The sequence below is a fragment of the Erinaceus europaeus genome, chromosome 18 (genome assembly GCF_950295315.1).
Source record: "Erinaceus europaeus chromosome 18, mEriEur2.1, whole genome shotgun sequence".
NCBI lineage: Eukaryota > Metazoa > Chordata > Mammalia > Eulipotyphla > Erinaceidae > Erinaceus > Erinaceus europaeus.
Window position 1 is genome coordinate 75300604 of NC_080179.1, and position 27538 is coordinate 75328141.

The 27538-nt window shown below is 44.0% G+C and overlaps 1 protein-coding gene across 5 annotated transcripts in view; it reads right to left on the bottom strand.

Moving 5' to 3' along the window:
- The window catches only part of TCF12 (transcription factor 12), a 296687-nt gene that overhangs the window by 12022 nt on the left and 257127 nt on the right, over positions 1 to 27538 (bottom strand). For 3 of the 5 annotated variants that reach the window (XM_060178210.1, XM_060178214.1, XM_060178212.1), the window contains 6 exons: positions 21510 to 21583; positions 20469 to 20540; positions 19501 to 19707; positions 7969 to 8083; positions 4652 to 4814; positions 2381 to 2613 (listed from right to left, as the gene is read on the bottom strand). In XM_060178210.1, coding sequence (XP_060034193.1) covers positions 2381 to 2613; positions 4652 to 4814; positions 7969 to 8083; positions 19501 to 19707; positions 20469 to 20540; positions 21510 to 21583 — 864 coding nt within the window. The remainder of the gene's footprint in view (positions 1 to 2380; positions 2614 to 4651; positions 4815 to 7968; positions 8084 to 19500; positions 19708 to 20468; positions 20541 to 21509; positions 21584 to 27538) is intronic. The other 2 variants (XM_060178211.1, XM_060178213.1) reach the window with 1 other exon arrangement.

Sequence of the window (27538 nt, forward strand, 5' to 3'; positions counted from 1 at the left end):
CTCAAATATAAAGGGGTATCTGCTCGATAACTTCAAACTCAAAATGGGTACCTACGACTTAAAAAACAGAAAGAAAGAAACCTATGGTGGTCTAGGAAGGAGCATGAATAAGGTGTTGGACCTTCAAGCATGGAGTCTGGAGACCATCCCTGGCACTGCGAATGCCACATGCTCTCCACCCGCTAACAAATATTTAGGGCTGAGAGGCGGCACACCTGGTAGAGTGGAAGGACCCAGGTTCAAGCCCTTAGTGCCTACCCTTAGTGGGGAGTTTTCATAAGTGGCGAAGTAGTGCGGTAGGCGTCTCTCTCCTCTCTAGCTCCCGTTCCCCTTTCAATTTCTCTCTCTATCAAAGACAAAAAAAAAGGGTGTGGGGAAAAGGGCCCCTGGGAGCAATGACTTCTTGTGCAGGCACTGAGTACCAATGATAATAGTGGTGGCAATTCCAGTGACATCCTATAAAAATGTTTAAAAACACCACGGATGGTATCCTAGCCGCAACACACTTTGGGAAGGGAAGGTGATATGCACAGGTTAAGTTCCGCACCACTGCTGTCCCGCAGAGATGACAATCTCGACAGTAAATGGCTGAATGAAGTCAGGGCAGAGGAGCTCTCGGGCTGAGAGAAGGAGAATCAATGCACCTGGCTGCTTCAGGGTGAGGCCAAGGATGCAGGCGGTAGGCACTCGAAGTGCTGGAAGGGTCAAAGCATCACACCTCTACTGCCTCAGGTAAGCAGACAGCTGTCAACCTCCTTTTTCTCTTTTGATTTGTGAATGATGGTACTTATGAGACTGTAAGGCGAGTGTACACTTTCACCCGCCCCACCACCGGAGTTGTGCAAATCTATCTTCCCACCCCCCCCGAAGGATCAGACTTGCAGTATCTCAGTTGGCTCCTCCAACATTCACCTTGTAAAGGTTAGCTGTAAAGATACTTCCGCACCCTTAAGAGAAGAAAGGATATCCTTTAGAGGTGACTGGTTCCTATGTACAGCACAATCTAGTCATCATTCCTCTTAAAATATATTTACTGAGAAAGATGTGCGGTACACCAGGGACTGAACCTCTGGCCTCAGGTTTGCAAAGCATGTGCTTTACCCACTGAGCCACCTCCAGGTTGCTTTATTCATGATTCTTTCTTTATTTATTTTCCTTTTTGTTGCCCTTGTTGTTTAACATTGTTGTGGTTATTAATGTCGTCGTTGTTGCATAGGACAGAGAGAAATGGAGAGAGGAGGGGAAGACAGAGAGGGGGGAGAGAAAGACACCTGCAGACCTGCTTCACCGCCTGTGAAGCGACTCCCCTGCAGGTGGGGAGCCGGGGGCTCGAACTGGGATCCTTACGCCGGTCCTGGCGATTTGCGCCACGTGCGCTTAACCCGCTGCGCCACCGCCGGACTCCCTATTCGTGATTCTTAATCATTAACTATACTGGAAGAAGGCTAAGTGAATCATATAAATATATGATGTGTTCAAGTTCTCGAATTCTGGTTTTTGTGCAGGATTCATTCTGTAACCAGTGCTGAGATAAATGGTTTATAGTTTTCAGGCACATGTCTACTTGTAGCTTTTTAAACTTTCTTTAAATAAAAATCCCATATAATTATTCAACAAATAAGACAGACTAGCTCTCTGTAAAGAAAGATGAGAAGTAGGATCTGGAACCCAGGTCATATCTATAAATTTCTTGCTAAAAAAAAAAAAAAGGTGAGGATAAACCACTAATAACTTTAGAGAAGATACACAGGCCTATGCAAAGAGCAAGCTTGACACAGAAGCTCTCAAGGGCAGGAAGCCTGAGCTAACTGACAGACAGCCCAGGGTCAGGCACAAAGCTGGTTGGGATACAAGAGATGTGTCCTAAGGGTGGGCGTCAAGAGGGGCGTTTCAAAGCCGCTTCAAGCTCCTTACAGACATGACAGGGCAGACGGAGTCATCTAAGTCAGCAGTGGGGTGTCTGCACAAACCACACTTTTGCCTCACAGACACGGAAGCCTGCCTGTACTTACTTCTCAGTCCCAGAAGCTCACGGCATTCCTAATCAGGGGTCAACAAGAAGACCCGGAGATCTTCCTGACACGAGTGTACAGGACGCCCATAAAAAAAGAGAGAGAGGAAAAAGCCAGGAGACGTGGAAGGGAAGTGAAGGTGGCTGTGCCTCAGCCCCACCAAAAACAAGGGGCGCAGCCGACTCAGGCTGAGCAGCGGGTACAGGGAGCCGCCCTCCGCTCTGCCTCTCAAGCTCCCTCTCTACTGGCCTGTGCGGAGCACTGAGCGCACATACTGCTACGTGAGCGGCCAACGGAAACCTTGGCGGCAATAGCAAGCGGCAGAAGTGTGCACAGAAGGGCCGCGTGTGCAGGCTGACCGCACTCACCTCGGACCTGCTGCTCTAGACTGAGGATGACGGCCACGGCCTGATGGAGAATGAGGAGTTTTGTCTGGGGCTTCTCGCTCTTTAAATGAAGCTGACACATCCGCCCGAGCTCTTTGAACGCCTCATTGATATCCCTCACGCGCAAGCGCTCCCTGGCGTTGTTGGCCATCCGCCTTTCTTTCTCCCTTTCTATCTTCTGCTCCGGGTTCAGATCCTCGTCTTCATTGGTGCTGCTGTAACACAGAGAAGGGAGAACATCCGTCAGCTTCCCTATGAAATGAGATGTGCTCATTGTGTAAGATTAGAAGTCTGGAGATGAAGATCACCAACAAATCTTACCAAACAAAACAGCTTCACTGAACACAATTTCTTTGCGATCTGTCTGTCAATATGCACGTATGTTACTGACGTATGGAGCTGCACTCGCACTATCTTAAAGTGCATTTTTTTCCCCTGATCGGTAGCGTTAGCATGGGGAGTTTGTGAAAAAGACAGAATCACAGGTCCTACTGCAGAGCTGATGAATCATGAGCGGCATTATACTAGCGTCCTTGCGGGTTCATGTACACATCAAGGTTTGAGAAGCACTGCCCTGACACTCTATTTTGTCTAAATGTATTTTGTCAGTCACCTCGCAGGGAGGTGTGAGGAAAATTTAGGGCACAGAAATGACAAGTAACTCAGAAAAAGATTACTTTTTGTTCCAGAGAGCAGTATCACTCATTACCGTGGAGGTGATTTTAAAGCACGACTGACTGGGTAGTGGCATTCAATACGGCACGTTTCCATGAGCAAGGACACAAGTTCAAACCCCCCCTTCCCTTGGGGGAGGAAGCTTCAGGAGCAGCGGGGTAGTGCTGCAGGTGTCTGTGGCTCTGGCGCTCCCCCCCCCTTCCTTCTCTCTATTTTTCTCTGGAGAATAAGAGAAATAAGAGAGGGGGAGTGGTCCGGGAGATGGTGCAGTGGATGAGGCACTGGACTCTCAAGCATGAGATTGTGGGTTCAATTCCTGGCAGCACATGGACCAGAGTGATGTCCAGTTCTTTCTCTCTCCTAGCATTCTCATCAATAAATAAGTAAAATGTTTATTAAAAGAAAGAAAAAGAGAGGGGGAAGAAAACAGGGGACACTGAGAGTAGAGTAGCTGTGCAGGTATGAAAAGCCACAGCAGGGAGTTGGGCAGCAGCGCAGCAGGTTAAGCGCATGTGGCACAAAGCCCAAGGACCGGCGTTAAGGATCCCGGTTCGAGTTTGAGTCCCCGGCTCCCCACCCGCAGGGGGGTCGCTTCACAAGTAGTGAAGCCAGGTCTCCAGGTGTCTCTGTCTTTCTCCCTCTGTCTCCCCCTTCCCTCTCAATTTCTCTCCTATCAAAAATAAATAAATAAATAAATACATAAATAAAACAGAATGGCCGCAAGAGCAAAGTATTAGTAATGCAGGCATACAGCCCTACTGACAACCCTGGAGGCAAAAACAAACAAAAGACCCTAACCCTAAAATAGGTAGTCCTGAAGGTCTTACTAGTAAGAAAATAATGATGTTTGGTACGTCAAGAACCTTCACAGAGACTAAGTTTGCAATAGTTTCTTTCTCTTCTTCTTCTTTTTAAAAAAGATCTTATTTATTGACTAAGGAGAAAGCAGCAGGCATCACTCCGGCACATGTGCTGCTGGGCACTGAACTCAGGAGAGGCTAGTGCTCCATCAGTGCGCCACCTGCTGGACCACAGCAATGCTTTCGTCCTCTCTAACTGTAGAGAGTAGCATCAAATCATTCTTTTAATAAGAGAGAATCACTAGCGCTTTGACTTCACAAGAACCTTTGTAGATCTCCTTGCCCAAATGTTTCCAAATGTAACTACTCACCAGAATCTTCTGGACTTAAAAAACAGTGACACCTTATTTAAATCATGTAACAATCTTATTACACACTTAAGTCCTAAATTATTATATAAAACACTTGATGATGGAAAGTCTGAATGTCTATAAAACACAGTTTCACTCAGCTGTTTTGTTCTCAAACTGTCTCAGAAAACTGCCAGTGTTGAGGGAAAGGTGGAACTGTGTGCTACGGTGGAAAACACCATTATCAGGCCAGTGCCGTGTGCCTCCCATTTAGAGATTCGGTGAGAATTAAAAGAGATCGCAGCAGTCAAGGCCCAACACGATATTCCAACACCCAACCTCAGAAATGCAGGATGCCCTTCAGTCTGCCAAGATTCCCACCCATGACCCCTGACCCACGAGCAGAAACCCCGGATGATAGTAAATACCTTGTTCTGCCTCTAGAAGAAACCTTAATATCTTTTTGGGAAGATTCATCATCTGACTTCATGTCATCTGATGAGGGAGGTTCGTGAAGGCCTTCATCTTTCTCTTTGTTTTCAGTCTTTATTTCGGTTGGAACAACAGCTCCTGACTGACTCTGCAGGCCACCTGACAAAGACAAAAAGAAATCAAATTAATGTCCAGACTGACTTATATTTCATGACTCAGACAGTATGAAGCTTTCTTTTCTTCTTCTTTTATTTATTTATGTTTTATTTTGGATAGAGACAGGGAGAAATTGAGAGGCAAAAGAGAGATAGAGAGGGATAGAGACGGGAAGAGAGGGAGAGGGCGAGGGTGAAAAGAGAGAGAGAGAGAGAGAGAGAGAGAGAGAGAGAGAGAGAGAGAGAGACAGACTTGCCAACCTGCAGCACTATTTTACCACTTGTGAAAAGCTTTTTCCCCACAGGTGGGTACTGAGGGCTTGAACCTGAGTCCTTGCGTGCCGTAACACACTTAGCCAGGTGCGCCACCACCCAGACCCTCTAAGAAGCTTTCTAGATAGGGAATAGTTTTAATTCTACAAGCTTATGATAAAACCTGACTATATAAGAAAGTATAAAACATGTGCATGAACTTTAGAGCAAATGACCTGAAATATCTCCTTATTTACCAGTAGGAGAGGAAGAGAGAGAACCAGCATGCTACCCTGACACACGTGATGACAGGGATGTAGTCTGGGAGCTCACGCATGAGATCAGGCACCCAGTCCCTGCCACAACCTTATGGGCTGTGAGCAAAGATTTTTACAGCATCTGCTCTGAGAAGCACAGTCGACCTAATGGCCAAGCTAATGCTCACTGACACTGAAGAGAAAGAGCCGTGTGGTGCTGTGGCTGCTGCAATGTCTTGGGCATGGTTCACAAGCTAGCTCCTCTAGCCATGTCTACACTTCTTTCTTAACGCAGTGCTGGGGGTTGAACGGAGCATCTCACACACACAGCACGTACGTGCTCTGAAATGAAACATTTCCTGGCTCCCTCACCTCACCACCAATTTGGTGGATTTTTAAAGATTTCATCGTATTTTAAATGAGATACACAGAGAAACAGAGGCAGGTAAACTTCACAGCACTGTTCACCCGAGTTGATGGTAGTGCCAGGGACTGAGTCTGATATCGTCGGAGCCCCAGATATGCAAGTCTATTGCACAAACCACTGCACTCTATCCTTGACTATTTTAAATAAGAGATGGCAGAGAGTGGAGAGAGGGATGAGATAAGGGACACTAAGCACTCATCCACCGCCCACAAAGCATTCTACCTGTTACTAGTTTGGGCGCTCCCATGTGGTGCTGGGAAAAGCACGCAGGGCACAGACGGCCTGTGTTCTACACACCGACCCATCTCCCTAGCCCTTCAGGTACTGCTGAGCACAACTAAAGCTCCTATGAGAAGCGTATTGCATTTGAGAAGCCGACTTCTAAAACGCTGCCATGATAAAGGAACTGAGCCTCAACATCTTCTGAATCAACAAGGTAGGTGCCACGGCTAAATGTAACTGGCAAAACTTTACCTTATTTACATGTTTTTATTTATTTACAATAGCCTTTAATTTCTGACTAAACTATAATTTCCTAAACAACATCTACTATTATTCAGAGTTCTCAAGAAATATTAAGTCCTCACTTGATGTTGTCTAAAAAGTTCTTGGAAACTGCCACTTTAAACAGCATGACATATAATCAGACCAATTTTTCCATAAGCTACTTAAGTTCCTAAGGTGTATTTCCGGTCAGGTAAACATCAACAAACTTGCAAGCCGAGTATCAAAATGTTTCTGACATCCAAGCATTGTTTTTGTGTACTCATTCCTGCTCTCGTTTCCCAACCTGCTCGCTCCAGTTCCATGTCTTGAATGACTGGAGGCTGTTCTCGTAGCTCATGGCATACAGAGAGGACCGGCCCTGGACAGGACATCCATCCAGCATCTTTGGGATGTGGGAGGGAAGTGAAAAGCCCCCCAACCTAACACATATCTGTGAGGGGCATGCAAGTTTGCACAGCTGGCAAAGAGCCCATCTTTCCCGCCACGTCAATGTTAGGGTATAACACTACTGGCCAAGGGATGCACTGGATCGACCTTCCCGTGGTGCATCCCGTGAGGACCCATGCACTGGGGAGACTGACGACCCTTCCTGGTCGGCTGAATCCACATGGATCCCAGTCCCTTTCAAAGCCAGCAACAAGCAGCTCCTGACAGCTTTCACCCTGACCTGTTGACTGGCTACGGAAGAAGGGCAAACAGAAGGAGAAGGAGAAGGAGAAGGAGAAGGAGAAGGAGAAGGAAGAAGAAGGAAGGAGGAAGAAGAGGAAGGGAGGAGGAGGAGGGAGGAGGGGGAGGGGGAGGAGGAGGAGAACGAGGAGGAGGAGGAGGAGGAGGAGGAGAACGAGGAGGAGGAGGAGGAGGAGGAGGGGGAGGAGGAGGAGGAGGAGAGGAGAAGGAGGAGGAGGGGGAGGAGGAGGAGGGGGAGGAGGAGGAGGGGGAGGAGGAGGAGGGGAGGAGGAGGGGGAGGAGGAGGAGGAGGAGGAGGGGGAGGAGGAGGTGGAGGAGGAGGAGGAGGAGGGGGAGGAGGAGGAGGAGGAGGGGGAGGAGGAGGAGGAGGAGGAGGAGGAGGAGGGGGAGGAGGTGGAGGAGGGGAGGAGGAGGAGGGGGAGGAGGAGGAGGGGAGGAGGAGGAGGTGGAGGAGGAGGAGGAGGAGGGGAGGAGGAGGAGGTGGAGGAGGGGGAGGAGGAGGAGGTGGAGGAGGAGGAGGAGGGGGAGGAGGAGGTGGAGGAGGAGGAGGTGGAGGAGGAGGAAGAGGAGGAGAACGAGGAGGAGGAGGAGGAGGAGGAGGAAGGAGGAGGAGGAGGAGGGGGAGGAGGAGGAGGAGGAGGAGGAGGAGGGGGAGGAGGTGGAGGTTAGGGTATAACACTACTGGCCGAGCTCATGCTGTTGGAGCACTGCTGCGTCAGAAATAACACTTTTACTGACTTGCAGAGATCATGATGAAGAAGTTACTAAGAACAGGTGACAGAAGCAGTTAAGAAGATGACCAGTCAATGAGAAACAACAGCTTGCATGTGGTTCCCATCAGTATAAATAAGTGTCCTTGGCAAAGGGCTGACTGAAGCCTCAATAGCGTCCTCTGTCCTCAGGCAGTGGCACCACTACTTAGAACGCCCCGGCCTCAGGTGACTCCTCCCTCACAGGTGTCAGTACGCTGGTGACAAAGAGTTCCACATGATATCAGTTTACTTCCGAATGTCGACCAGGATAGTTACCTCTGTAATTTTCTTGTGTTTTATGGCTCAGGTCTGTGCTGGAAGCAGTAACTGTACTGGACAGGACTGAGTGATTGCCATTGAGATTGACTGTATCTTCTCGATGAGATCCGACCTAAAGTTTTTAAAAAAGTATCCCAATTAGTTCAGAGGCAATAAATTTAAATTATTTTTATTGTGTTTACAGGTAAAATCAGTATCACTTATGACTTAACAACTTTTTTGAGGGGTGAGAATTTAAAAATATTTTATACTAGTAGTACTTCTGAGTAAAAATATTAATAAAAGGACTCCTAGTTTTTCAAAGTTTGTATTCCACAAAGGATCACTGAGAAAACCAAATGAGCCGGTATAGAGCAATCTAGAGTGTGTCAGTGGAAAAGTCGTGAAGTACTTTCCTACGCAAAAATGCATCATGATTTTCGCAACACATGCATGTGTTCTGTTAGTAAACTTATTTCATTCAATCTAAAAGATCAGTCCCTACAGAATGTAAACACACTGGGTATGTGCACATTTGCAAAAAGAAAACCTTACATTTCAAGTTGTAGCATGTATTTATATTTTACCATATCAAAGTGCCTTTTTTTTTTTCCCTCTTCCTCTGCCTCCCTTAAAATTTTTAAGGTGGTGTATTGAACCAAAGTAAAAGACTCTGGGTGGAGGGAGGAGTGTTGGGCCCTGGACTGTGAAGGCAGAGGAGAACTTAGAGGGGGTTGAATTGTTATGTGGAAAACTGAGAAATATTACACATGTACAAACTACTGTATTTGACTATCGACTGTAAATCATTAATCCCCTCCCCCCAATAAAGAAAAAAAATTAAGAGCTGCAAAAGCATTAGAAAGCAAAGTAACTTTAAAGTATGCACTGCCAGGCAGTAAAAAAGTCACATATTTTTATTTTCAGTTTTAATCAAACTAAACTGAAATGGGAGAGTAAGGCACACAGACACTAAGCTATTGTGGTATCTTGAGAAAAAAATGGTTGCAAATGAAGCTTTATAACAGAATAACAACAGACACGTTGACTAGAAGATTAAGATTAAATCGTTGATTGCTTAGAGTTAGACAATGAGGGAGGTGCTGGTTTTCAATAAATCCTTTGACTAGACTAGCAAAGTTTTAGGCAATGTAGGCCATTAATAGTGGATCTGATTAGAAGATTATTAGGTTTTCAGCACACATTTTAAGAAATGTCTGTTGTCCTGTATCTTTACTCTTTGAAATATTAAAAGATTAATTTTATTTACTGTCTATGATATAGTTTCATCTGGGGGGGGGGAAGGAGAGGGAGGGAGAGGGAATAACCATAGCGCGTGTGTACTCTGTGTGCTCGGGATCCAACGGACAGCAGCAGACTTGCTTCGCAAAGCACTCTGACGTATTAACAACTGATAATTAATTGACGAATTCCACAACAATCCATACAATTATCTAAAGATTAGTCATTACTGAAGACTAGTTTGTAGCACTTGACAGGTCAAGCACCGACTATAGACTGTTTCTTTCTTTAGTAAAGATTTAGTTAAGATTATCTTTATGACAGAGAGAAAGAAAAAAAAAAAAAGGGAGAATGGTATATATTAGAGTACCTCTCAGCTTTGGCTTACGGTGGTATTGGGGATTGAACCTGGGGCCCTCCGGGGCCTCAAACATGTTAAGCTGCTATCCTAACCCACTGAATCATCTCCTTGACCATATGCCACATTTTTCTTTCCCACAGGATTTCACCATGCATGGTATTAGAGCTGGAAAGGGCTCACATAAACTTAAAACAGATTTAAAAGATTTTTATTGCCACTAAGGTTATTGCTGGGGCTCGGAGCCTGCATCTGCCACTCCTGGTGCCCCCGTGCCCGCTTCCTTTTTATTTGATAGGACAGAGAGAAATTGAGAGGGCCGGGGGAGACAGGGAAGGAGAAAGACATCTGCAGACTTAGTTTACCACTTCTCAAACTTCCCCCTTTGCAGGTGGGGGACAGGGGCTTGAAACTGGGTCCTTGTGTAACATGTGTGCACTTCCTGCCCCTTCAAAGCTGACTTCTCCCGCATAAGGATCCCGGTTCGAGCCCCTGGCTCTCCACCTGCAGGGAGGTCACTTCACAGGCGGTGAAGCAGGTCTTTCCTCCTCTCTCCATTTCTCTCTGCCCTATCCAACAACAACGACATCAATAACAACAACAATAGCAACAATAAAAGAACAAGGGCAACGAAAGGGAATAAATATTACTTTTTTAAAAAGCTGACTTCTATTCCCTTTTTACTATGAAATCTTGTCTGTCTGTCTTTTCTTCCCTTCTTCCTTTCCTTTCTTTTTCTTTAAATTGGATAAAGCCAGAGAAAAATTGAGGGGGGAGAGGGGACAGAGACAGGGAAAGAGACAGAGAGACACCTGCAGACCTGTTCACCACCCATGAAGCTTTTTCCCTACAGGTGGGGACCAGGGGCTTGAACTTGGGCCCTTGCACACTGCAATGTGTGTGCTTAACCAAGTGCACGACCACTTGGCCCCTCGTCTGTGTCTTTCTATCCTTCCTCACTCACCAAACACAGCCATCCACCAAAACAAGACAACACACATACGAAACCTTAAGGAACCTCTGAAGAACTAGTAAAAAGCACTACGTCGTGAAACGTCGACTCAAGGAAGATGCAGGTTTTGTGATGCCCCTGCCTCCAGAGCGTCTGGATTACGGTTATTCTTTCACACACAGGCAGGGTGCTTTTTTGCTAGATGTGAACAACTCAGAGATCTAAGGAGAAGGCCAGTTCAAAAATATCACTGTTAAAGTAGACATGACATGATGTCAGAGAGCTGCAAATTGCTTGGGCCCTCAGAAGCCCAGGCCTATCAGATCAATTCCTCTAGTACAACTCTGACTGGTTAACGTAGCAAAGGGAAAGCTGAGGCTGCCGTGTTCACAATAATGTGGATCTAAAACAAAACTTTTTATGATCTCGATAACATGCACTTGTATTCTGATCTATTATACCATATAATTTAATAGGAAATAAAGGTACCTTGACATTTAAAATCTTAGACACCTTAAAAATTAAAAGGAGGCTAGGAATATAGCACAATAGTTAGAAAAGATTTTCATGCCTGAGTCTTCAAGGTCCCAGGCTCCATGCCCATATCACAGTCAGTCAGAGCTGAGCAGTGCTGGGGGGTGAGGACAGGAAAACAATTACGCGTATTACACACATGAAACTGATCATGCGGCCGTTACGATATTAGGCAGTAACTGAGCTTGTATTTGTAATTTTCTCAATACAACTGTTCCATTTTCTGAATCTCAACCGATAAAAATGTTCTATAACTGCTTTTCTGGTTAAAGGCTTGACAGACTAAGGATCATTTTAAGCAATCAACCTTTGGAATTTTTTTCCTTTCCCTGAAAGGAAAATCGAAAGGCTGTGCAATTTGTTTTGGGAAATAAATGTCAGTAAGTATATTTGTTCTAATGGAATATAACAAGTATTTTCTCACATCAACCTACACCATTAGCTATTGATGAAAAAAACAACAAAAAACCTACCAACCAACCAAACAAAAACAAAACTAAAGCTTTAGAAAAAGAATGGCCTCAGACAAGGGAAAAACAAACCCTTTAAGTCTGGAGTTTTTAATGCTAATGAAGTTACCAGGAACTTTTTCTTTGTAACCTGATTCCCCTTGCAAATGGCCCTCATACAATTTTCTGGAGAATTTGACTTTCACAGTTTTTATAGTTCTCTTTAACCTCTGGTCACCCCAACCCCCACATCCTTCCTTTAATCTGCAGCTACCCATTCAAATGGCTCTGTCCACACACACAACAGGTGTATAAACAGTTCTTTGTCTGAGCTCAGAGCCTGTGGGGCCTGCCAGATAGGACCCAGTTTAATTGTTCACCTAGTTAGCATACAGCTGACAGTCAGCTTGGTGGGGAGGAGGGTCAAGGCCAAGCAAACCCTAACTTGCTATAGTCTGAATCTCTATGATTAAGAAGAGCTTTATTTTAGGATGAAAGGCTCGGCTCACCCCATCATGTTACCATCTTCCCGGATTTGGAATGTTGAAAATTCTGTATGGTCTTACACTTGTGGAAGTGCATCAGATGAAAAATGTAAAACCTAGCTGATGAGTGAGAGGTCTTGTAAATTAAGGAAAAGACTGAAAAAATATTCTGTATGAATTCCTCTCTGATTCAGGACTTTATGCTAGTAATGTTCCATTTTACTGTTCACTGAACCGATGATTTAAGCAGTATTAATCTACAGACTGGGGACAGACAGATTTCTAAGTACTGGATATATTTGACCTGGAGAAAGCTTTTATACTTGAAGCCTATATAATTCATATGGCTAACAAAAAAAAATTAATATCTAGAGCAGTTTTGAACTTAAAGATGGTAGCAAAATCCATTAGCAGCATTATAATATACTTAAAAAGCTTGAAGACAGCAAAATAGCTCACGTGGATAGCAGGCTGTTTGTTATGTGTGTGACCCAGGCCTCAGGTCACCCTCTACCACAATGAAGTGCTGTGGTCTCTTTCACTCTCTTTGTTTTCCTTCTGTCTTAAAAAAAGAAAGTAGTAAAATAAAGCTCGTTCTAATAACTGACCAAACAGAAGGTAAAATGAGCTTAAGCTTATCTTGAAAGTTACAAAAGCATTAGCTTCAAGCACAGTATTACCACACTTGCCATTTCCAATTTAACAACCTAAACGTAGTCTCTTATTTTCTCTAAATGCTTTAGGATTTATTTATTTAGCTATTGCCATGAAGGTTACTGTTGGGTGCTCTGTGCCTGCACAGTAAGTCCACCACTCCTAATGGTCATTTCTCGTCTCTTTCTCCTTCTTTGTATTTATTTATTTATTTTATTGCTACCAAGGTCATTGATGGGGCTCAGTACTGGCACTATGAAGCCACTGCTCCCAGCAGCCAATTCTTCCTTTCTTTTTCCCCTATTTTTTTTTTTTTTTTTGATTGACTAGGGACAGAGAGCAACTGAGAAGGGGAGATAGGGAGAAAGACAGCGACACCTGCAGACCTGGTTCACCACTAGCGAAAGGTTCCCCCTCCCACCCCGCAGGTGGGGGGGAGTGGGGGCTCGAACTAAGGTCCTTGAGCGTGCTAACATGTATATTTAACCAGGTATGCCACAGCCTGTCTCCAGAATTTTTATTCTTAAAGTTATGTAAATCTGAGAATTTTACATTATTTATCCTGCTTTTATGTAAGAGTGGCACACATCTCCAAGGACAGCTTAAATAACAACAAAAGCAAACAAACAAACAAAAACACGCAGAAACCACCCCCCCCAAAAAAAGAAATTAAGAAAAGATCTGGATTAAAATATCTCAAGATGTGTATAATAAATCAAAAGACTTCATAGATGGAATTTTATCCTGTGTCACAAAAAAAGTAATTTAAAAATTGTCACGGTTTCTGCTAATAGAAAACAAATCTTCATCTGACCTGAGCTGAATCCATCTGAGGAATAACTAAGTTTGACGTTCCTTCCTGCCAGAGTTTTAGCTGCAGCCTGGCATCGGCACGACTCTATTGTTCCCGGCAGGTTCTTTTGTTTAAAGACTGAGAAACATAGAGGGGGAGAGAGAGAGAGAGAGAGAGAGAGAGAGAGAGAGAGAGAGGCCACACCATTGCACTGAGCCAGCACTCCTGATGCTGCTCCCATGTAGTGGCCAGGGACTCAAACCCGGGTCCCTGCTCATAGTAAGGTGCGTATTCCTGTGGGTGAGCTATTTCCTGGCTCTATAATGAGCTGAGCTCTCCAGGGACACTGGCTTTTGGCATTTCAGATATAAGGTCATAAGCAGATGTGGTGCACAGTGACTTGACACTGCTGGGGACCTCATTATAGGAGTTACTCTGTTTCACTTTTCCACATAATGCCAGTCGTTATTCCTGTCAGCAGTTTATTCCAAGAGTTCATTGTCAATAAATACATGAGAAAAACTGAAGTCTGATGCTAACATTTCAGTGTTTCTACAAGTCCTGCTTTTTCAGGTTTTAGTGTTCTGTCCACTGCACCACCTCTCAGATGCAAACCCTGCTCTGTGTTCAGAAACTTTAATGCTCTGTCCTGATATGTCTACTAGCGTGTAAGTCACATATTTGCATTAAGTGAATAAAGAGAAACTATTATAGAGGTCAGGAAAAGGTCACCAGATAGTGGTTCACCTGGTAGAGAGCACACCTCACCATGCAAGAGAACCTGGGTTCAAGCCCCTTGTCTTGAAAAAAGCTTCATGAGTGGTGAAGTAGTGCTACAGGTATCTGTCTGCCTCTCTTCCCTTCCCCTCTCAATTTCTGGCTGTCTCTGTCCAATAAATTAAAAAAGGTTAACACGAACCAAAAATTTTAAATGTTTCCTTTCTTTTAATGAGAGAGATAAAGAAACATACACACACACAGAGACTAGAATACTGCTCAGCTCTGGTTTATGGTGGCGCAGGCGGTTGAACCTCAGAGCCTCAGGCATGAAAGTCTTTTGCTGCGAGTCGGGTGGTAGCGCAGCGGGTTGAACGCAGGTGGTGCAAAGCGCAAAGACCGGTTTAAGGATCCCGGTTCGAGCCCCGGCTCCCCACCTGCAGAGGAGTCGCTTCACAGGCGGTGAAGCAGGTCTGCAGGTGTCTGTCTTTCTCTCCCCCTCTCCATTTCTCTCTGTCCTATCTATCAATGACAACATCAATAACAACAACGATAACTACAACAATATAACAAGGGCAACAAAAGGGAATAAGTTATATATATATATATAGTCTTTTGCAGCTGAATAAGGGCAAGAGACCGGCACACTTCAACGATGACTCTCTAGTCACTACCAGGCCACGCCATCTCCTGGGGCCCTAGTCAGGGACACAGGACACAGACATGATGGGCCTAGACTTCTAACAGATCCCTCTCACCACTGTCACCGGTCATCTCCATCAGGAACAACATAATGGACCCCTTTTTTGGACCCTCAATGTAGATTAACAATGGTAGGGACTGTTCCATTCTCCAAAGGGAGGTTTGGACAACATTCTGTAACTACTACCCAAGGAAGATGGGTCCTGAAATTAGTGCAGCCTGGAATGTGCCTAGCTGTGACCACAGAATGTGAGCTCAGACCTACAGGGATGCAGAGGTCACACAGGCTCCTGTGCTGAGTATGGGCCCCAGATCAAACCAGTGGGGTTTACAGTCAGCAATATTTATATACTTTCCCCATATTAGGGAGCTACTCTCTTCCCTGATCCAGCTTTCTAGTCCTTTTTCCAACTATGACACCATCTCCCCAGACAATAACCTGTGTCCACCTGCATATTAGCTGTCAGGCTCGGGCAAAAACTAGTGAAGTCATGGGCCTTCTGGAATATACCGAAAACAGACCCACTAGCTTTTTCCAAAACGGAGACCCCAAATCTTCATCTGCAATATTCATGCCTTTAGGTTCACGATTAGTCAACAATTTGTTCTGCATTATATCTTAATTCTTTTTTAGCCACCAGGTTCCAGATGCTACCATGATGCCAACCCGACTTCCTTGGGCAGAGAACCCCACCATGTGTCTTGGAGCCCTGCCTCCCCAGAGCCCCGCCCCACTAGGGAAAGAGAGAGGCAGGCCGGGAGTATGGATCCACCTGCCAATGCCCATGTTCAGCGGGGAAGCAGTTACAGAAGCCAGACCTTCCACTTTCTGCACCCCACAATGATCCTGGGTCCATACTCCCAGAGGGATAAAGAATAGGAAAGCTATCAGGGGAGGGCATGGGATATGGAGATCTGGGGGTGGGCAATGTGTGGAAATGTACCCCTCTTATCCTATGGTCTTGTCAATGTTTCCATTTTATAAATTTAAAAAAATAGTAAAAAATTAAAAAGAGAAAGTCTTTTGCATAACCATTATGCTGTCTCCCCAATATGCCAATGAATGGTTAAAATAATAACAGATATTATATATAATTAGTCAACCCAAATCTGTGACCTTTGGAGAACAACTACAATTTCCAATAGAGGGAATGGGGACACAGAACTCTGGTGGTGGGAAAGGTGTGGGATTATGCCTGTTATCTCAGAACTTTATATAGCAGTATTGAGTCACTAATAAAAAGACTTGATCAAATGAAGTCTTAAAAATATGTTAAAAGATTGAAAGGTGAAGAATAAGAACTATAGTATATGGCATGATCTCATGATGCTCACAAGTTGAGAAATAAGAACAGAAAGAGGAAACACAATGTGGAGCTCGGACTGGGTTTGATGTACTGCTCTAAAGCAGAGTGCTCTGGGGAGAAGGGGGGCTCTTTCAGGTCCTTTTAGGCTAGGCTGAGAGTGTTTTGTAGAAAACTGAGGAACTTTACCCATGTATTAATAATTGTACTGACTGTAAACCACTAATCCCCCCAATAAAAAATATAAACGAAAGAAAGATAATTATTTATTATTATTATTATTATTATTTACACCAGAGCACTGCTCAGCTCTGGTTTATGGTGGTGCAGGAGATTGAACCTGGGACTTTAGAGCCTTAGGCATGGGAGTCTGTCTGCATAACCATTATGCTATCTACCCCTGCCCGAAAAATAAAAATTTAAGAACTGCAAATGCTACATGTGAGGCAAACCCGGGGGCATGCGGATTTTCAAGGATAAGTTCATCAACAAAATAATAAATCTGATATTCTACATTTACTTGCAACAAAAGTTATATCATGAAAAAACATCTATCACAAATATTTGACACTATTCCTTTGTATTTCTATGAATTAAAAAATTTCTAACTGCTCTCACATTTTTAGTCTATAAACAAAACACACTAATTCAAAAGCAGTTTGAATTTCAAGATGTTCTGACATTAAAAGAAAAACAAAGCAAAACAAAATTGGTTGTTAAATATGCTGGCCTCTAGCGTCGCCCATGCCTCCGAGAGCACTACTTTCAGGAAACAGGACAGCTCTGTTTGATGTTTATTTCAGCAGCTCCAAAATGAATATAAATGACTGACTGACATGTGAACGTGAAAATCTGGAACCAATCCTATTTTACAGAACAGCCATCAGCACTTGGGGCTCCTGATTATTCTGATGACAGGTGAGTTTGAGCCTTGATCACGTGGCTCATAGCTGTAAGTCTGTTTTAAAGAATAATATTTCACAGCATGCATGCCATATAGATGGAAACACATGGAACTGGTTAAGTAGCAGGTTCAAAAAGCTTCATTCTTTTAAGAGATAATTTAGATTTAAAAATGCAAGACAATTAGAATTTTTGATATACATGGCTATAGAATTCTACTTTTTTGGGAGTCGGGCGGTAGCGCAGCAGGTTAAGCGCAGGTGGTGCAAAGCTCAAGGACCAGAGCAAGGATCCCGGTTCGAGCCCCCGGCTCCCCACCTGCAGGGGAGTCGCTTCCCAGGCGGTGAAGCAGGTCTGCAGGTGTCTGTCTTTCTCTCCCCCTCTCTGTCTTCCCCTCCTCTCTCCGTTTCTCTCTGGTCTATCCAACAACGACAACAACAATAAAAAAACAAGGGCAACAAAAGAGAAAATAAATATTTTAAAAAAGACTTAAAAAATAATTTTTTTGCCTTCTAGAGAGTCACCATATATACTTTTTAAAAATTTAATTTAATCAGGGAGCTGGGCAGTAGCACAGTGGGTTAAGTGCACATGGCGTGAAGTACAAGGACTGCCGTTAAGGATACTGGTTCGAGCCCCGGGCTTCCCACCTGTGGGGGGTGGCTTCATAAGTGGTGAATCAGGTCTGCAGGTGTCTTTCTCTCTCCCTGTCTCCCCTTCTCTCTCCATTTCTCTCTGTCCTACCCAACAATAAAAAACAATAATGACCACAACAATGATTAAAAAAAAAAGGGCAACAAAAGGGGGGGGGAGGGGGATCCTCCAGGAGCAGTGGAGTCATGGTTCTGGCCCTGAGCCCCAGTGACAAACGCAAGAAAAAAAAAAAATTTATTTTGGACAGAGAGAGAAATTAAGAGGGGTGAGGGAGACAGAGAGGCAAAGCAAAAGACAGACACCTGCAGCGCTGCTTCACAGCTCATGAAGCTTCCCTCCAGCATGTGCAGACCAGGGCCTTGAACCTGGTTCTGGCACAGGCTGACGTGTGTACTTTACCAGGTGCTCTGCTGCTCTGTAGTTACCACGTTTCATGGACTGAATTATGTTATATTCTGATTCTTAAGTTATTTGGGAACAGAATTTAAATATGAATATATGAACAGTTCCGATAGTCCTTATGCTGTTTTGAAGGCTAATTCCAAATTAAAGTTTTTCTAAACCTCAATCCTTGAAACTCAGTCTTGCTTTACCACTTTTGCTGTTCATACTATCTACACAATTGCAAAGCAAAAAAGAAAAAAAAGTTCTGGAAAAAAGCCAGCCATGTTTAAGCTGCAATGCTTTCTGTAGAAAGTTTCTGCTTTGTGCGCATATTACAGCAGGGTGTTACTAGTTTGTTTGTTTGTTTGTTTGTCACTGGCATTTCACCACTTCAGACCCACTTCTTCAGACAGAGACTGAGGAAGAGAGATCTGTCTGATCCCTTGCTTGCTTTTTTCATATGCCGTACATGAGTGAGATCATCCTAGGTAGTAGGAATATTTAAAAAAAAAAATTATTATCTTTATTTATTTATTGGATAGAAACAGCCAGAAACCAAGGAGGGGGGGGACAGAGAGGGAGAGAGACAGAGAGACCCCTGCAGCCCTGTTTCACCACTCACAAAGCTTCCCCCCTGCAGGGGGGGACCAGGGGCTTGAACCTCGGTTCTTGCGCACTGTAACATGTGCGCTCAACCAGGTGCGCCACCACCTGGCCCCAGGAAAATTTTTTAAAAAGAGAGTCTTAAGCGCAAGGACCAGCATAAGGATCCCGGTTCGAGCCCCCGGCTCCCCACCTGCAGAGGAGTCGCTTCCCAGGCGGTGAAGCAGGTCTGCAGGTGTCTATCTTTCTCTCCCCCTCTCTGTCTTCCCCTCCTCTCTCCATTTCTCTCTGTCCTGTCCAACAACAACGACATCAATAACAACAATAATAACTACAATAAAGCAACAAGGGCAAGAAAAGGGAATACATAAATAAATATTAAAAAAAACCTTAAAAAAAGAGTCTTTTTGGAGGATGAGATGTACTGACAACCATCTGGAAGAAATGTGAAGTTGCATCCCTGAGGTAACAATCCTGCAAGTCAACATTTCCTCAATAAAGCGAGAGTGAAGTTGGAAATAAAAGCCACTCTTTCCTTTTGAAGAACAGGGACTCTCCTTCCTGAAATGGTTCATAAAAACAATTCAAACTGGGTGGTGGCGCACAAAGACCTGGGTTCAAGCCCCCAGTCCCTACTTGCAAGGGGAAAGCTTTGTGAGTGGTGAAGCAGTCTGCAATTGTCTCTCTCCCTCCCTCTCCCCTCTCAATTTGTGGCTGTCTCTATCCAATAAATAAAGATGATTAAAAAACAAAACATAATAACATTCAAGCTAATAGGTGTTAAGGTTATTATAAAAAAGATGAGTATCATTTTACCATTGGAGCAGACCGACTGCTTGTAACAAGGCTTGATCCACCATAGTTTGAATTGAGACTTCCAATAGGTGCATTATGGGATGGTCCCAACAAACTGTGTATATCACTGTGACCAGCAGGCAAACTGGTGGAAGGTCCCACAGCATGGTTCCGCAGCACATGGATAGCATCATCCAGTCTGTCTAAACGGTCCTCCATTCGAGACTGCTGCAAGGGTTGAAAGAAGGCATGGCAGTTACTGCTGGCGACAGTGAAAACACTCAAACTGACATACTGCCTATTTTGAAATATATACCAGGCAGCAAGGCAAATGCATTATAGTTTCAAGAGCAACTACATGAACTACAAATCAACAAAGAGGAGATGTGTATATATATATAGAGAGAGAGAGGGAGAGGGAGAGAGAGAAATCAACAAAGCTTCAGAAACAATCACTGTTTCATATAATCAATTTCCCAATCTAGCATGACATCATTTCAGTTTCTACCAAAGGTGAAGGCTTTTTACTGTATCTGATATTCAGTTGTAGCTGGTAACAAAGATAACTTGTAGCTTAATACTGATCTTTGAAAATGATGGTAATTTGGGAGAGAGTCCTCAAATCCATCACATTTCACTTAGAATTTTGCTTTAGGTGACAGTAACATCTATCAAATTCTGAGTACACCCGAACACGCTCTTTCACCAAACTGAGAGGACATTATTTGACTGCAGGTACACCCATACTTTGTACACAAACATATTAGAGTTTTAAAATAAAGCACATGCCAGCAAGCACTTATAAAAAAGAATCATTCTCAACAAAAGTGAACAGAAGTCTATTCTTAAACAATACTACAAAAATTGAAATGATCATCGTTTGATTTTAAAAGACTTTGCAGTCTATACATGCTTAAAGATTTTAAAGGAATAATAGAAAATATATTTGATTGAAACACAAAAAAGGCACCATCTAAGAGAAATAGTACCTCACAGACATCCTTTAAGAAGGACATTGCATCTTGCAAATGCTCGTGAAGTTGCTGCTCAACTCGATTTTTCTGGCAAAGTCAAGACAGAACAGGAGGCAAAGCACAGGTTAAGATTTAACTCCAAAAGAGATGAGGGAATAGCTGATATGCACGTCAGCATAACATGTTAGTGAAGTTAACGCCGAGACCAGCAAGATCTATTTGCATTCAAGTTTGAGGAGGCTGGATTTTAACAGTGAAGTTATATGGTTAGCGTCTAAATAGCAAACACTGCTAATATTTGCTTGAAAAATGTGAGAAGAAAACTTTAATTTAAATGTCAAGTTAGTCACAGAAAAAGAACTCTTCTATCTGCATTCTGGAACTACTGAATGACAGCATAACCTAGCGTTCCACCAAGACACCCTTAGTTTATTTTTATAGTACTTCGTCATTCTGTGGTGAGCATGGAAAACAACAGCCGTTAAAACATTCTACCACAAGCTCCTTACACCTAGACAGGCTTCTGTATTCTACTTTCTTTGTTAAAAACCGTGTTTACTTTTATAATTTGCACAACACACTGGTTGTTATAGGAAAATAACATGACAAACATTTATATTCTGTCTTAAGTTTTAATGGGAACACAGTAAACTATGTACAGTATCAGCATGTAAGAAAGTAAAATATAACTTTTTGTTGCAGTCATTTTCTTGTCTTTATTTTATTTCCTTTTATACACAGAAATGAAAAGTAAAGAAATATTAAGCCCTAGCTCTGTCAGTGAAACAAAAATCTCCCAATCCTATCTCAATGCCAGCTGTTCTGGGACCAGAAGTTTGATGTCTCAAAGAACAGATGGCAAGAGGCACACCCAATGTGTCTTATATTGTTCAACTAAATCAGGCCATTTGTTAGCAAAAGAATTCATGTGTAATGCTATCCTGTTTTAGCATTGTTATGCAAGATTTACTGGGGCGGGGGCTACCACCCCAAGCCCCCTAGGAATTCCAAACTATCAGATAAGGGTGACTTGTCTGTTTCTACAGAAGCTCTTACCAGGGAGTGGAGTGAGTTTTCATAGCTAGGAGATGAAGGAGCCTGCCCTGCAGGTCTAGGCCACTGACCAGTACCTGTTAAAACAAAACACACACCTCAGTTAACTCAGATCCTGACAATGTTCTAAAGGAAAGGGTAAAACTATTGAGGAACTACATACATTTCTGTGAAAATTTTGACTTAGACCTGATACATTACTGACAACATTGAACGTGCCTTTGCATTACATAATACAACAGTAGAGGGAGCTGAGAAAACAGAAAGTCATACTTCATAACTACTTTTCTTTTGCATGTTCGTTAGACATCTTCAGAAAGTCTAGGCATAAAATTCTCTTTGCTCCCTCGTGTTCTCTCACACACATTATGGGTCTGGGAGATAGCTCACCCAGTAGGGATGCATTTTACTATGTGCAAATTGCTGGGTCTGAGCCCTGGCGCCAGATGGGAACACCACGGCGCTGGGGGAAGCTCTGTCAATGGCGGAGCAGTGCTGTGATGCCTCTTCCCCAACCCACCTGAAGTAAAAAGGACGAAAGAAACCCAGTTGGTCCAGGAACAGTGTACCAGGCCCAAAGCCCAAAACTTCAGTTCCACAAAGGGTGTGGTGTGGAAATAGTCCCTGAAATCTTATAGCTCTGTAAACCACTATTAATCACATATAACAAATGCTCTTTTAAAAAAGAACCTCCCTCAAAAATCTGTCTACATCATTTATTCACTGTTGAACATTTTGGTTGCTTTCAACAGGCTATTATGCATTGTAATTGAATATCATGAACAATAAATATTTTTTTTTTATTTATTTTTTGGATAGAGACTGCCAGAAATTGAGAGGGGAAGGGGAGATGGAAAGGGGGGGAGACAGAGAGACACCTGCAGCCCTGCTTCACCACTCAGGAAGCTTTCCCCCTGCAGGTGGGGACCAGGGGCTTGAACCCGGGTCCTTGTGCACTGTAATGTGTGCGCTCAACCAGGTGCGCCACAGCCTGGCCCCTACAACAAATATTTTTATTTGGAGAGGGAATGATGAGGATAATTAGTATGTTTGAATTACAAGGTAATAACATACAGATTAGCAACTGAGGGGTGCCAGGGCCAATCGCCGGGACTGTGTAACGCCAGAGCTAAATAAGCATTACTCTGGTCTCCTGTGAAAAGGCACAAACATTGGGGGCTGGGCACAAACATTGGGCGCAGCAGGTCAAGTGCACACGGTGCAAAGCGCAAGGACCGCCTTAAGGATCCTGGTTCGAGTCCCCGGCTCCCCACCTGCAGGGGGGTCACTTCACAGGCAGTGAAGCAGGTCTGCAGGTGTCTGTCTTTCTTTCCTCCTCTGTCTTCCCCTCCTCTCTCGACTCCTCTTTGCCCTATCCAACAGTAACAACAGCTATAACAATACTAACAACCACAACAAGGGCAACAAAATGGGAAAAATGGCCTCCAGGAGCAGTGGATTCATAGTGCTGGCACTGAGCCCCAGTGATAACCCTAGAGGCAAAAAAAAAAAAGGGGAAAAAAAGGGCACGAATATATTATGATCTCTAATTCATAAGGCCAAACAGTTTTTTTTTTTAATTTTATTTATTTATTTATTAATGAGAAAGATAGGAGGAGAGAGAAAGAACCAGACATCACTCTGGTACATGTGCTGCTGGGGACTGAACTTGGGACCTCATGCTTGAGAATCCAGTGCTTTATCCATTGTGCCACCTCCCGGAACACAAGGCCAAACAGTTTTAACTAATGGGTCATATGAATTTAATCTGCCATATAAGTGAAACTAAAAACTAAGATAAAGTAAGACTATTATTGTCTACCTTAGTTGAACAAAAGAATTCTTTTCCATTACATTTGGTGAACCAACCCCCCCCCCCCGCCCCACCTTTTAAATCTTCTATAGTATTCAAAAGGACAGACAGAAATTGAGAGGGGAGGGGTAGATAAAGAGGGAGGGAAAGATAGACACCTGCAGACCTGCTTTACTGCTTGAGAAGTAGGGGAGAGGGGCGAGGTCCTTCTGCATAGTACTATGTGCACTTAACCAGGTGTGCCACCGCCCAGCCCCCGGTAAACCCATTTCTTAATAACTTGATTAGATTTTAGTTATTGACTATATGCATGCTACTGTAATTATACAAGAAAAGAACTGCAGGTCCACTGATTCCTGGTATGCATATGCCAAACTGATGCTCTGGTTCATTCTCTCACCGGTAAATAAATTATATAAAAATCATTCGTTGAACACTGCAGGCTAATCTAAAAACATGTTTATTATTTTTATTAATATTTTGATAGGGCAGAGAGAAACTGAGAGGGGAGAATCAGAGGGAAAGAGACAGAGAGACACCTGCAGACCTGCTTCACTGCTCATGGGGCTTCCTTGTACATGGCAACGAGTGGTCAACCTGGCCCCTACAGTCAGCACATAGGGCCCACCAACCAGAGAAACTGTGATTGGCTGAAGAGTTTATATAAAGCAACCAGCTAATGTTTTCCCTACTGGTTTAACACATCAGTGCAAATACTGATGTGAAGTTATGATTTTTATATACGTAAAAAAATTTATTTATTTATTTATTATTAGATAGGGAGAAATTAAGAGGGCAGGGGGTATATACAGGGAAAGTGAGAGACACCTGCAGCCCTGCTTCACCACTCAGGAAGCTTTCCCCCTGCAGGTGGGGACCCTGGTTCTTGTGCACTGTAATGTATGCACTTTTCCAGGTGTGTCACTGCCTGGCCCTGAAGTTATGCATTTTATGTTAAACCAAACAGTCTATTTTGAAAACTACCCTAACAGCAATCATTTCCCTCAGTGTTCATGTCTTACTGTCAGACATTTTGCTTCAACCCTCTTAGACAATCAACTGTAGCAGCAGCCTGAATTCTTTACTTTGCATGGAACAGTGACGTAAGTTTTATGTTTAAACAACTCAGGGCTGTCAGTGTCTAAGTGCTTATCTACACTCCTATTAATTTACTTAAAGGAGTATTTATTTATGCGAGAGAGAGGGAAGAGACAGCATCACAGGCACGTGTGGTGATGAGGACTAATCTTGGGACTTCATGCTTGAGGGTCCAATGCTTAATTCACTGTGCCACCTGCTAGGCTACTGTAGCCCCATTTATTTATCTATTTGCCACCAGGGTTATCACTGCATGACAAATCCACCCCCCGCCCCCAGCAGCCATATTAGCAATTACAACCCCCCTCCCCAGTTTCTTTCTTTTTTGGTTACAGACAGAGAGATTGACAGGGAAGGAGAAGATAGAGACCTTTTGCCTCTCTATCAGAGTTTATAACGCCATCTCAAAGCCTCTAGAGGGACCGGTCATACACATTCTTATTTAATAAGGGAATCTTTTTTGTATTTTTTCTTAGGTACCCAGAAAGCTTTCTCCTCAGGCAGAGAGAGACATCTGTGGCACTGCTTCACCACTCGTGAAGGACTCTCCCTGCAGCCGGGGACCAGGAGCTTGAGCCAGGCCCTGCCCAGGGCAAAGAGTGTGCTCTGCTGGCTGTGCTACCGCCTGGCCCATATTTATTTATTTATTACTGTTATTTTCAATTTATTTATTTTCGCTTTTGTTGCCCTTGTTGCCATATTTATTTTTATTGTGAATGATCTAGACCATCATTACTGAACACCAAAAATCACCGTTTTACACGTTTATAGTCCAGGAGAAGGTAATGAAAGACAAAGATGGTCTTGCTTATATGTTTTTCAAGCTTCTTTGATAAACTCATTCTCAGCTCAAATGTTAACATCTTTTCCCAAATTACCACTGTAAGAGAAATAGTCATCCTTTTCTCTTTGATGCCAGAGACATGGTTTTGCTCAGAAGACATTCCTAGTGTGAATCAAGAAAGGATAGTCTATTGCCAGTTCTTTGAATATAACCTAACATGTAAGGCAAACATGCTGGTACAATCTGCATCAGTGAGACACGGGGAAATGTGTCAGGGAGGCTTCTGAAAAAAGATTCTTAAAAGATAACGAAAACCTAACGTTTCCTTCTCTGCTGGACTTATGTCTACATGCGGTCTCTTGAACTGCTGTCTTGGAACCAGACTGAGGAAGAACTGAAGGAAAAGGCAGACTAGGAAGCTTGATATATCTGCCCTCTTGTGAATCTGGCTAAGTAAGATGACCAATCCCTGTTGTTGTTCTTTTCTGTGCACCGTGGGGGAAATGAGCCCAGTGCCTCACACAGAAAATATACATGCTCTACCACTGAGCTACGCCCTCCGAAAATACATTGCTATGTGGTCTCCCCAGCCTTCCTTTATGACTGAGTCAGCTTTCTGTCTGCAGCATCTTCACTGAAACAGTATCATTATGTCAGTAGCTTCTTCTTCAGCACTCTCTAGATAGAAATGCATATTCTTGGGTGCAGAGGAAAACGAATGAGCTTTAAATCAGAAGATGACAACAGAAACGGCCTACGGCTCTCTGTCTGTGCACCTATTCTTGTACTGCCCGTGCCGAATCTGATGCTCAGACGTGTAGGAACAGGGCATGTGACCAGGGCACGTAGTGCGGCAGATGTGCCACTCTAGGTAACAGCAAGGCACCGAGGGCACTGTCACAAGCTCTGCAGTCATTCCCGCGCATCATGAAAGGGTTCTGGTTTGCACCACTGTTCATTTTGCCTTCAGCTGTAAACACCATCACACAGATGAAGATTCCTTTCTTCCTCCTCCCTTTCCACCTTTGCACTGACAGATGTGTGTTTAAAGAGGAAACCGAGACATCCAGAATAGGAGGAGAGTGTCCGCATAAAAGCAGTCTCGGACTGTCTTTTCAGCAGGAGTGTGTGAAAGCATTCTTCTTGGTGCCTGCTGAACTGAAAGTCCACCGGTACCTCAAGCACACAACTCAACAGTTTAGATTCTCCGGAGTTAATGGAGAGACGCAGCTCCCGTGAACATCAAGTAAAGACGGAGAACACAGGAGATTTTACTTTGGAGCCTTATTTCTGGGGAATGTCCAGACTGCCAAGTCTCCATCTCATCTCCGTCACAGACGCTGAGCCCCTCAGCTCTAGCCCTCCTCTCCAGTGCAAGTAAAAGAAGAAGAAGAAGAAGGAGGAGGAGGAGGAGGAGGAGGAAGAGGAGGAGGAGGAGGAGGAGGAGGAGGAGAAGGAGAAGAAGACGTTTTTTACTGCAGCTGCTTCACCGGCAGGGAGGAGATGCAGTGGAAATTTACAGTCAGGGCCGATGCTGACACCTCAGATGAAAAAGGGAAACTGAGGCAGCAGCAAGAACGAGGCCGGCAATTTCAGTGACACTGTGCCAAGAGGGTGAGTGGGGTTCAGCTGACATCACTCTTGCCGTAACTTCATCTCGGCTAAAGAGCAGTTCTAAGTCAATGGGTCTTTCATAGTCCTGCCCATCTAGAGAACAGCTGCTCAATTTTCACTAGACAGCTGAGGCCGGAGTGTCTGTGAAAGCGGCAGAACCCGCCAATAGCTGAGCGCAGCTCCCAGCAGTTCATCATCTCCACCCGGGGCTGCTTCTCGGGCGAGGCACAGAGCCAACAGAAACAGCACAGGTGATAACCAGGAACCTAACAGAAACTCGCAACCATACAAAAGCTTTAACAACCCCCCCCCCCACGGCTGATTGTACAAATGGAATCATTTCTAATGTTTTTTATTGAGAACCAACAGATTTCTTCTTTTTTAATTATCTTTACGTATTGGATAGAGACCGTCCGAAATTGAGAGGGAAAGGGGAAACAGAGAGGAAGAGAGACAGAGAGACACCTGCAGCCCTGCTTCACCATTCACAAAGCTTTTCCCCCGAAGGTGGGGACAGGGGGCTCAAACCTGGGTCCTTGTGCACTGTAACGTGTGCACTCAACCAGGTGCGCCACCACCCGGCTCCACATTTCTTTTTAAACCAAAGCACTGCTTGGCTCTGGCTTACGGTGGTGCGGCGGGGGTTAGGGTTGGGGGTTGAATCAGGAACTTTGGAATGTTAGGCACAAAAATCTGTTTGCGTACCATTATTCTAACACATTT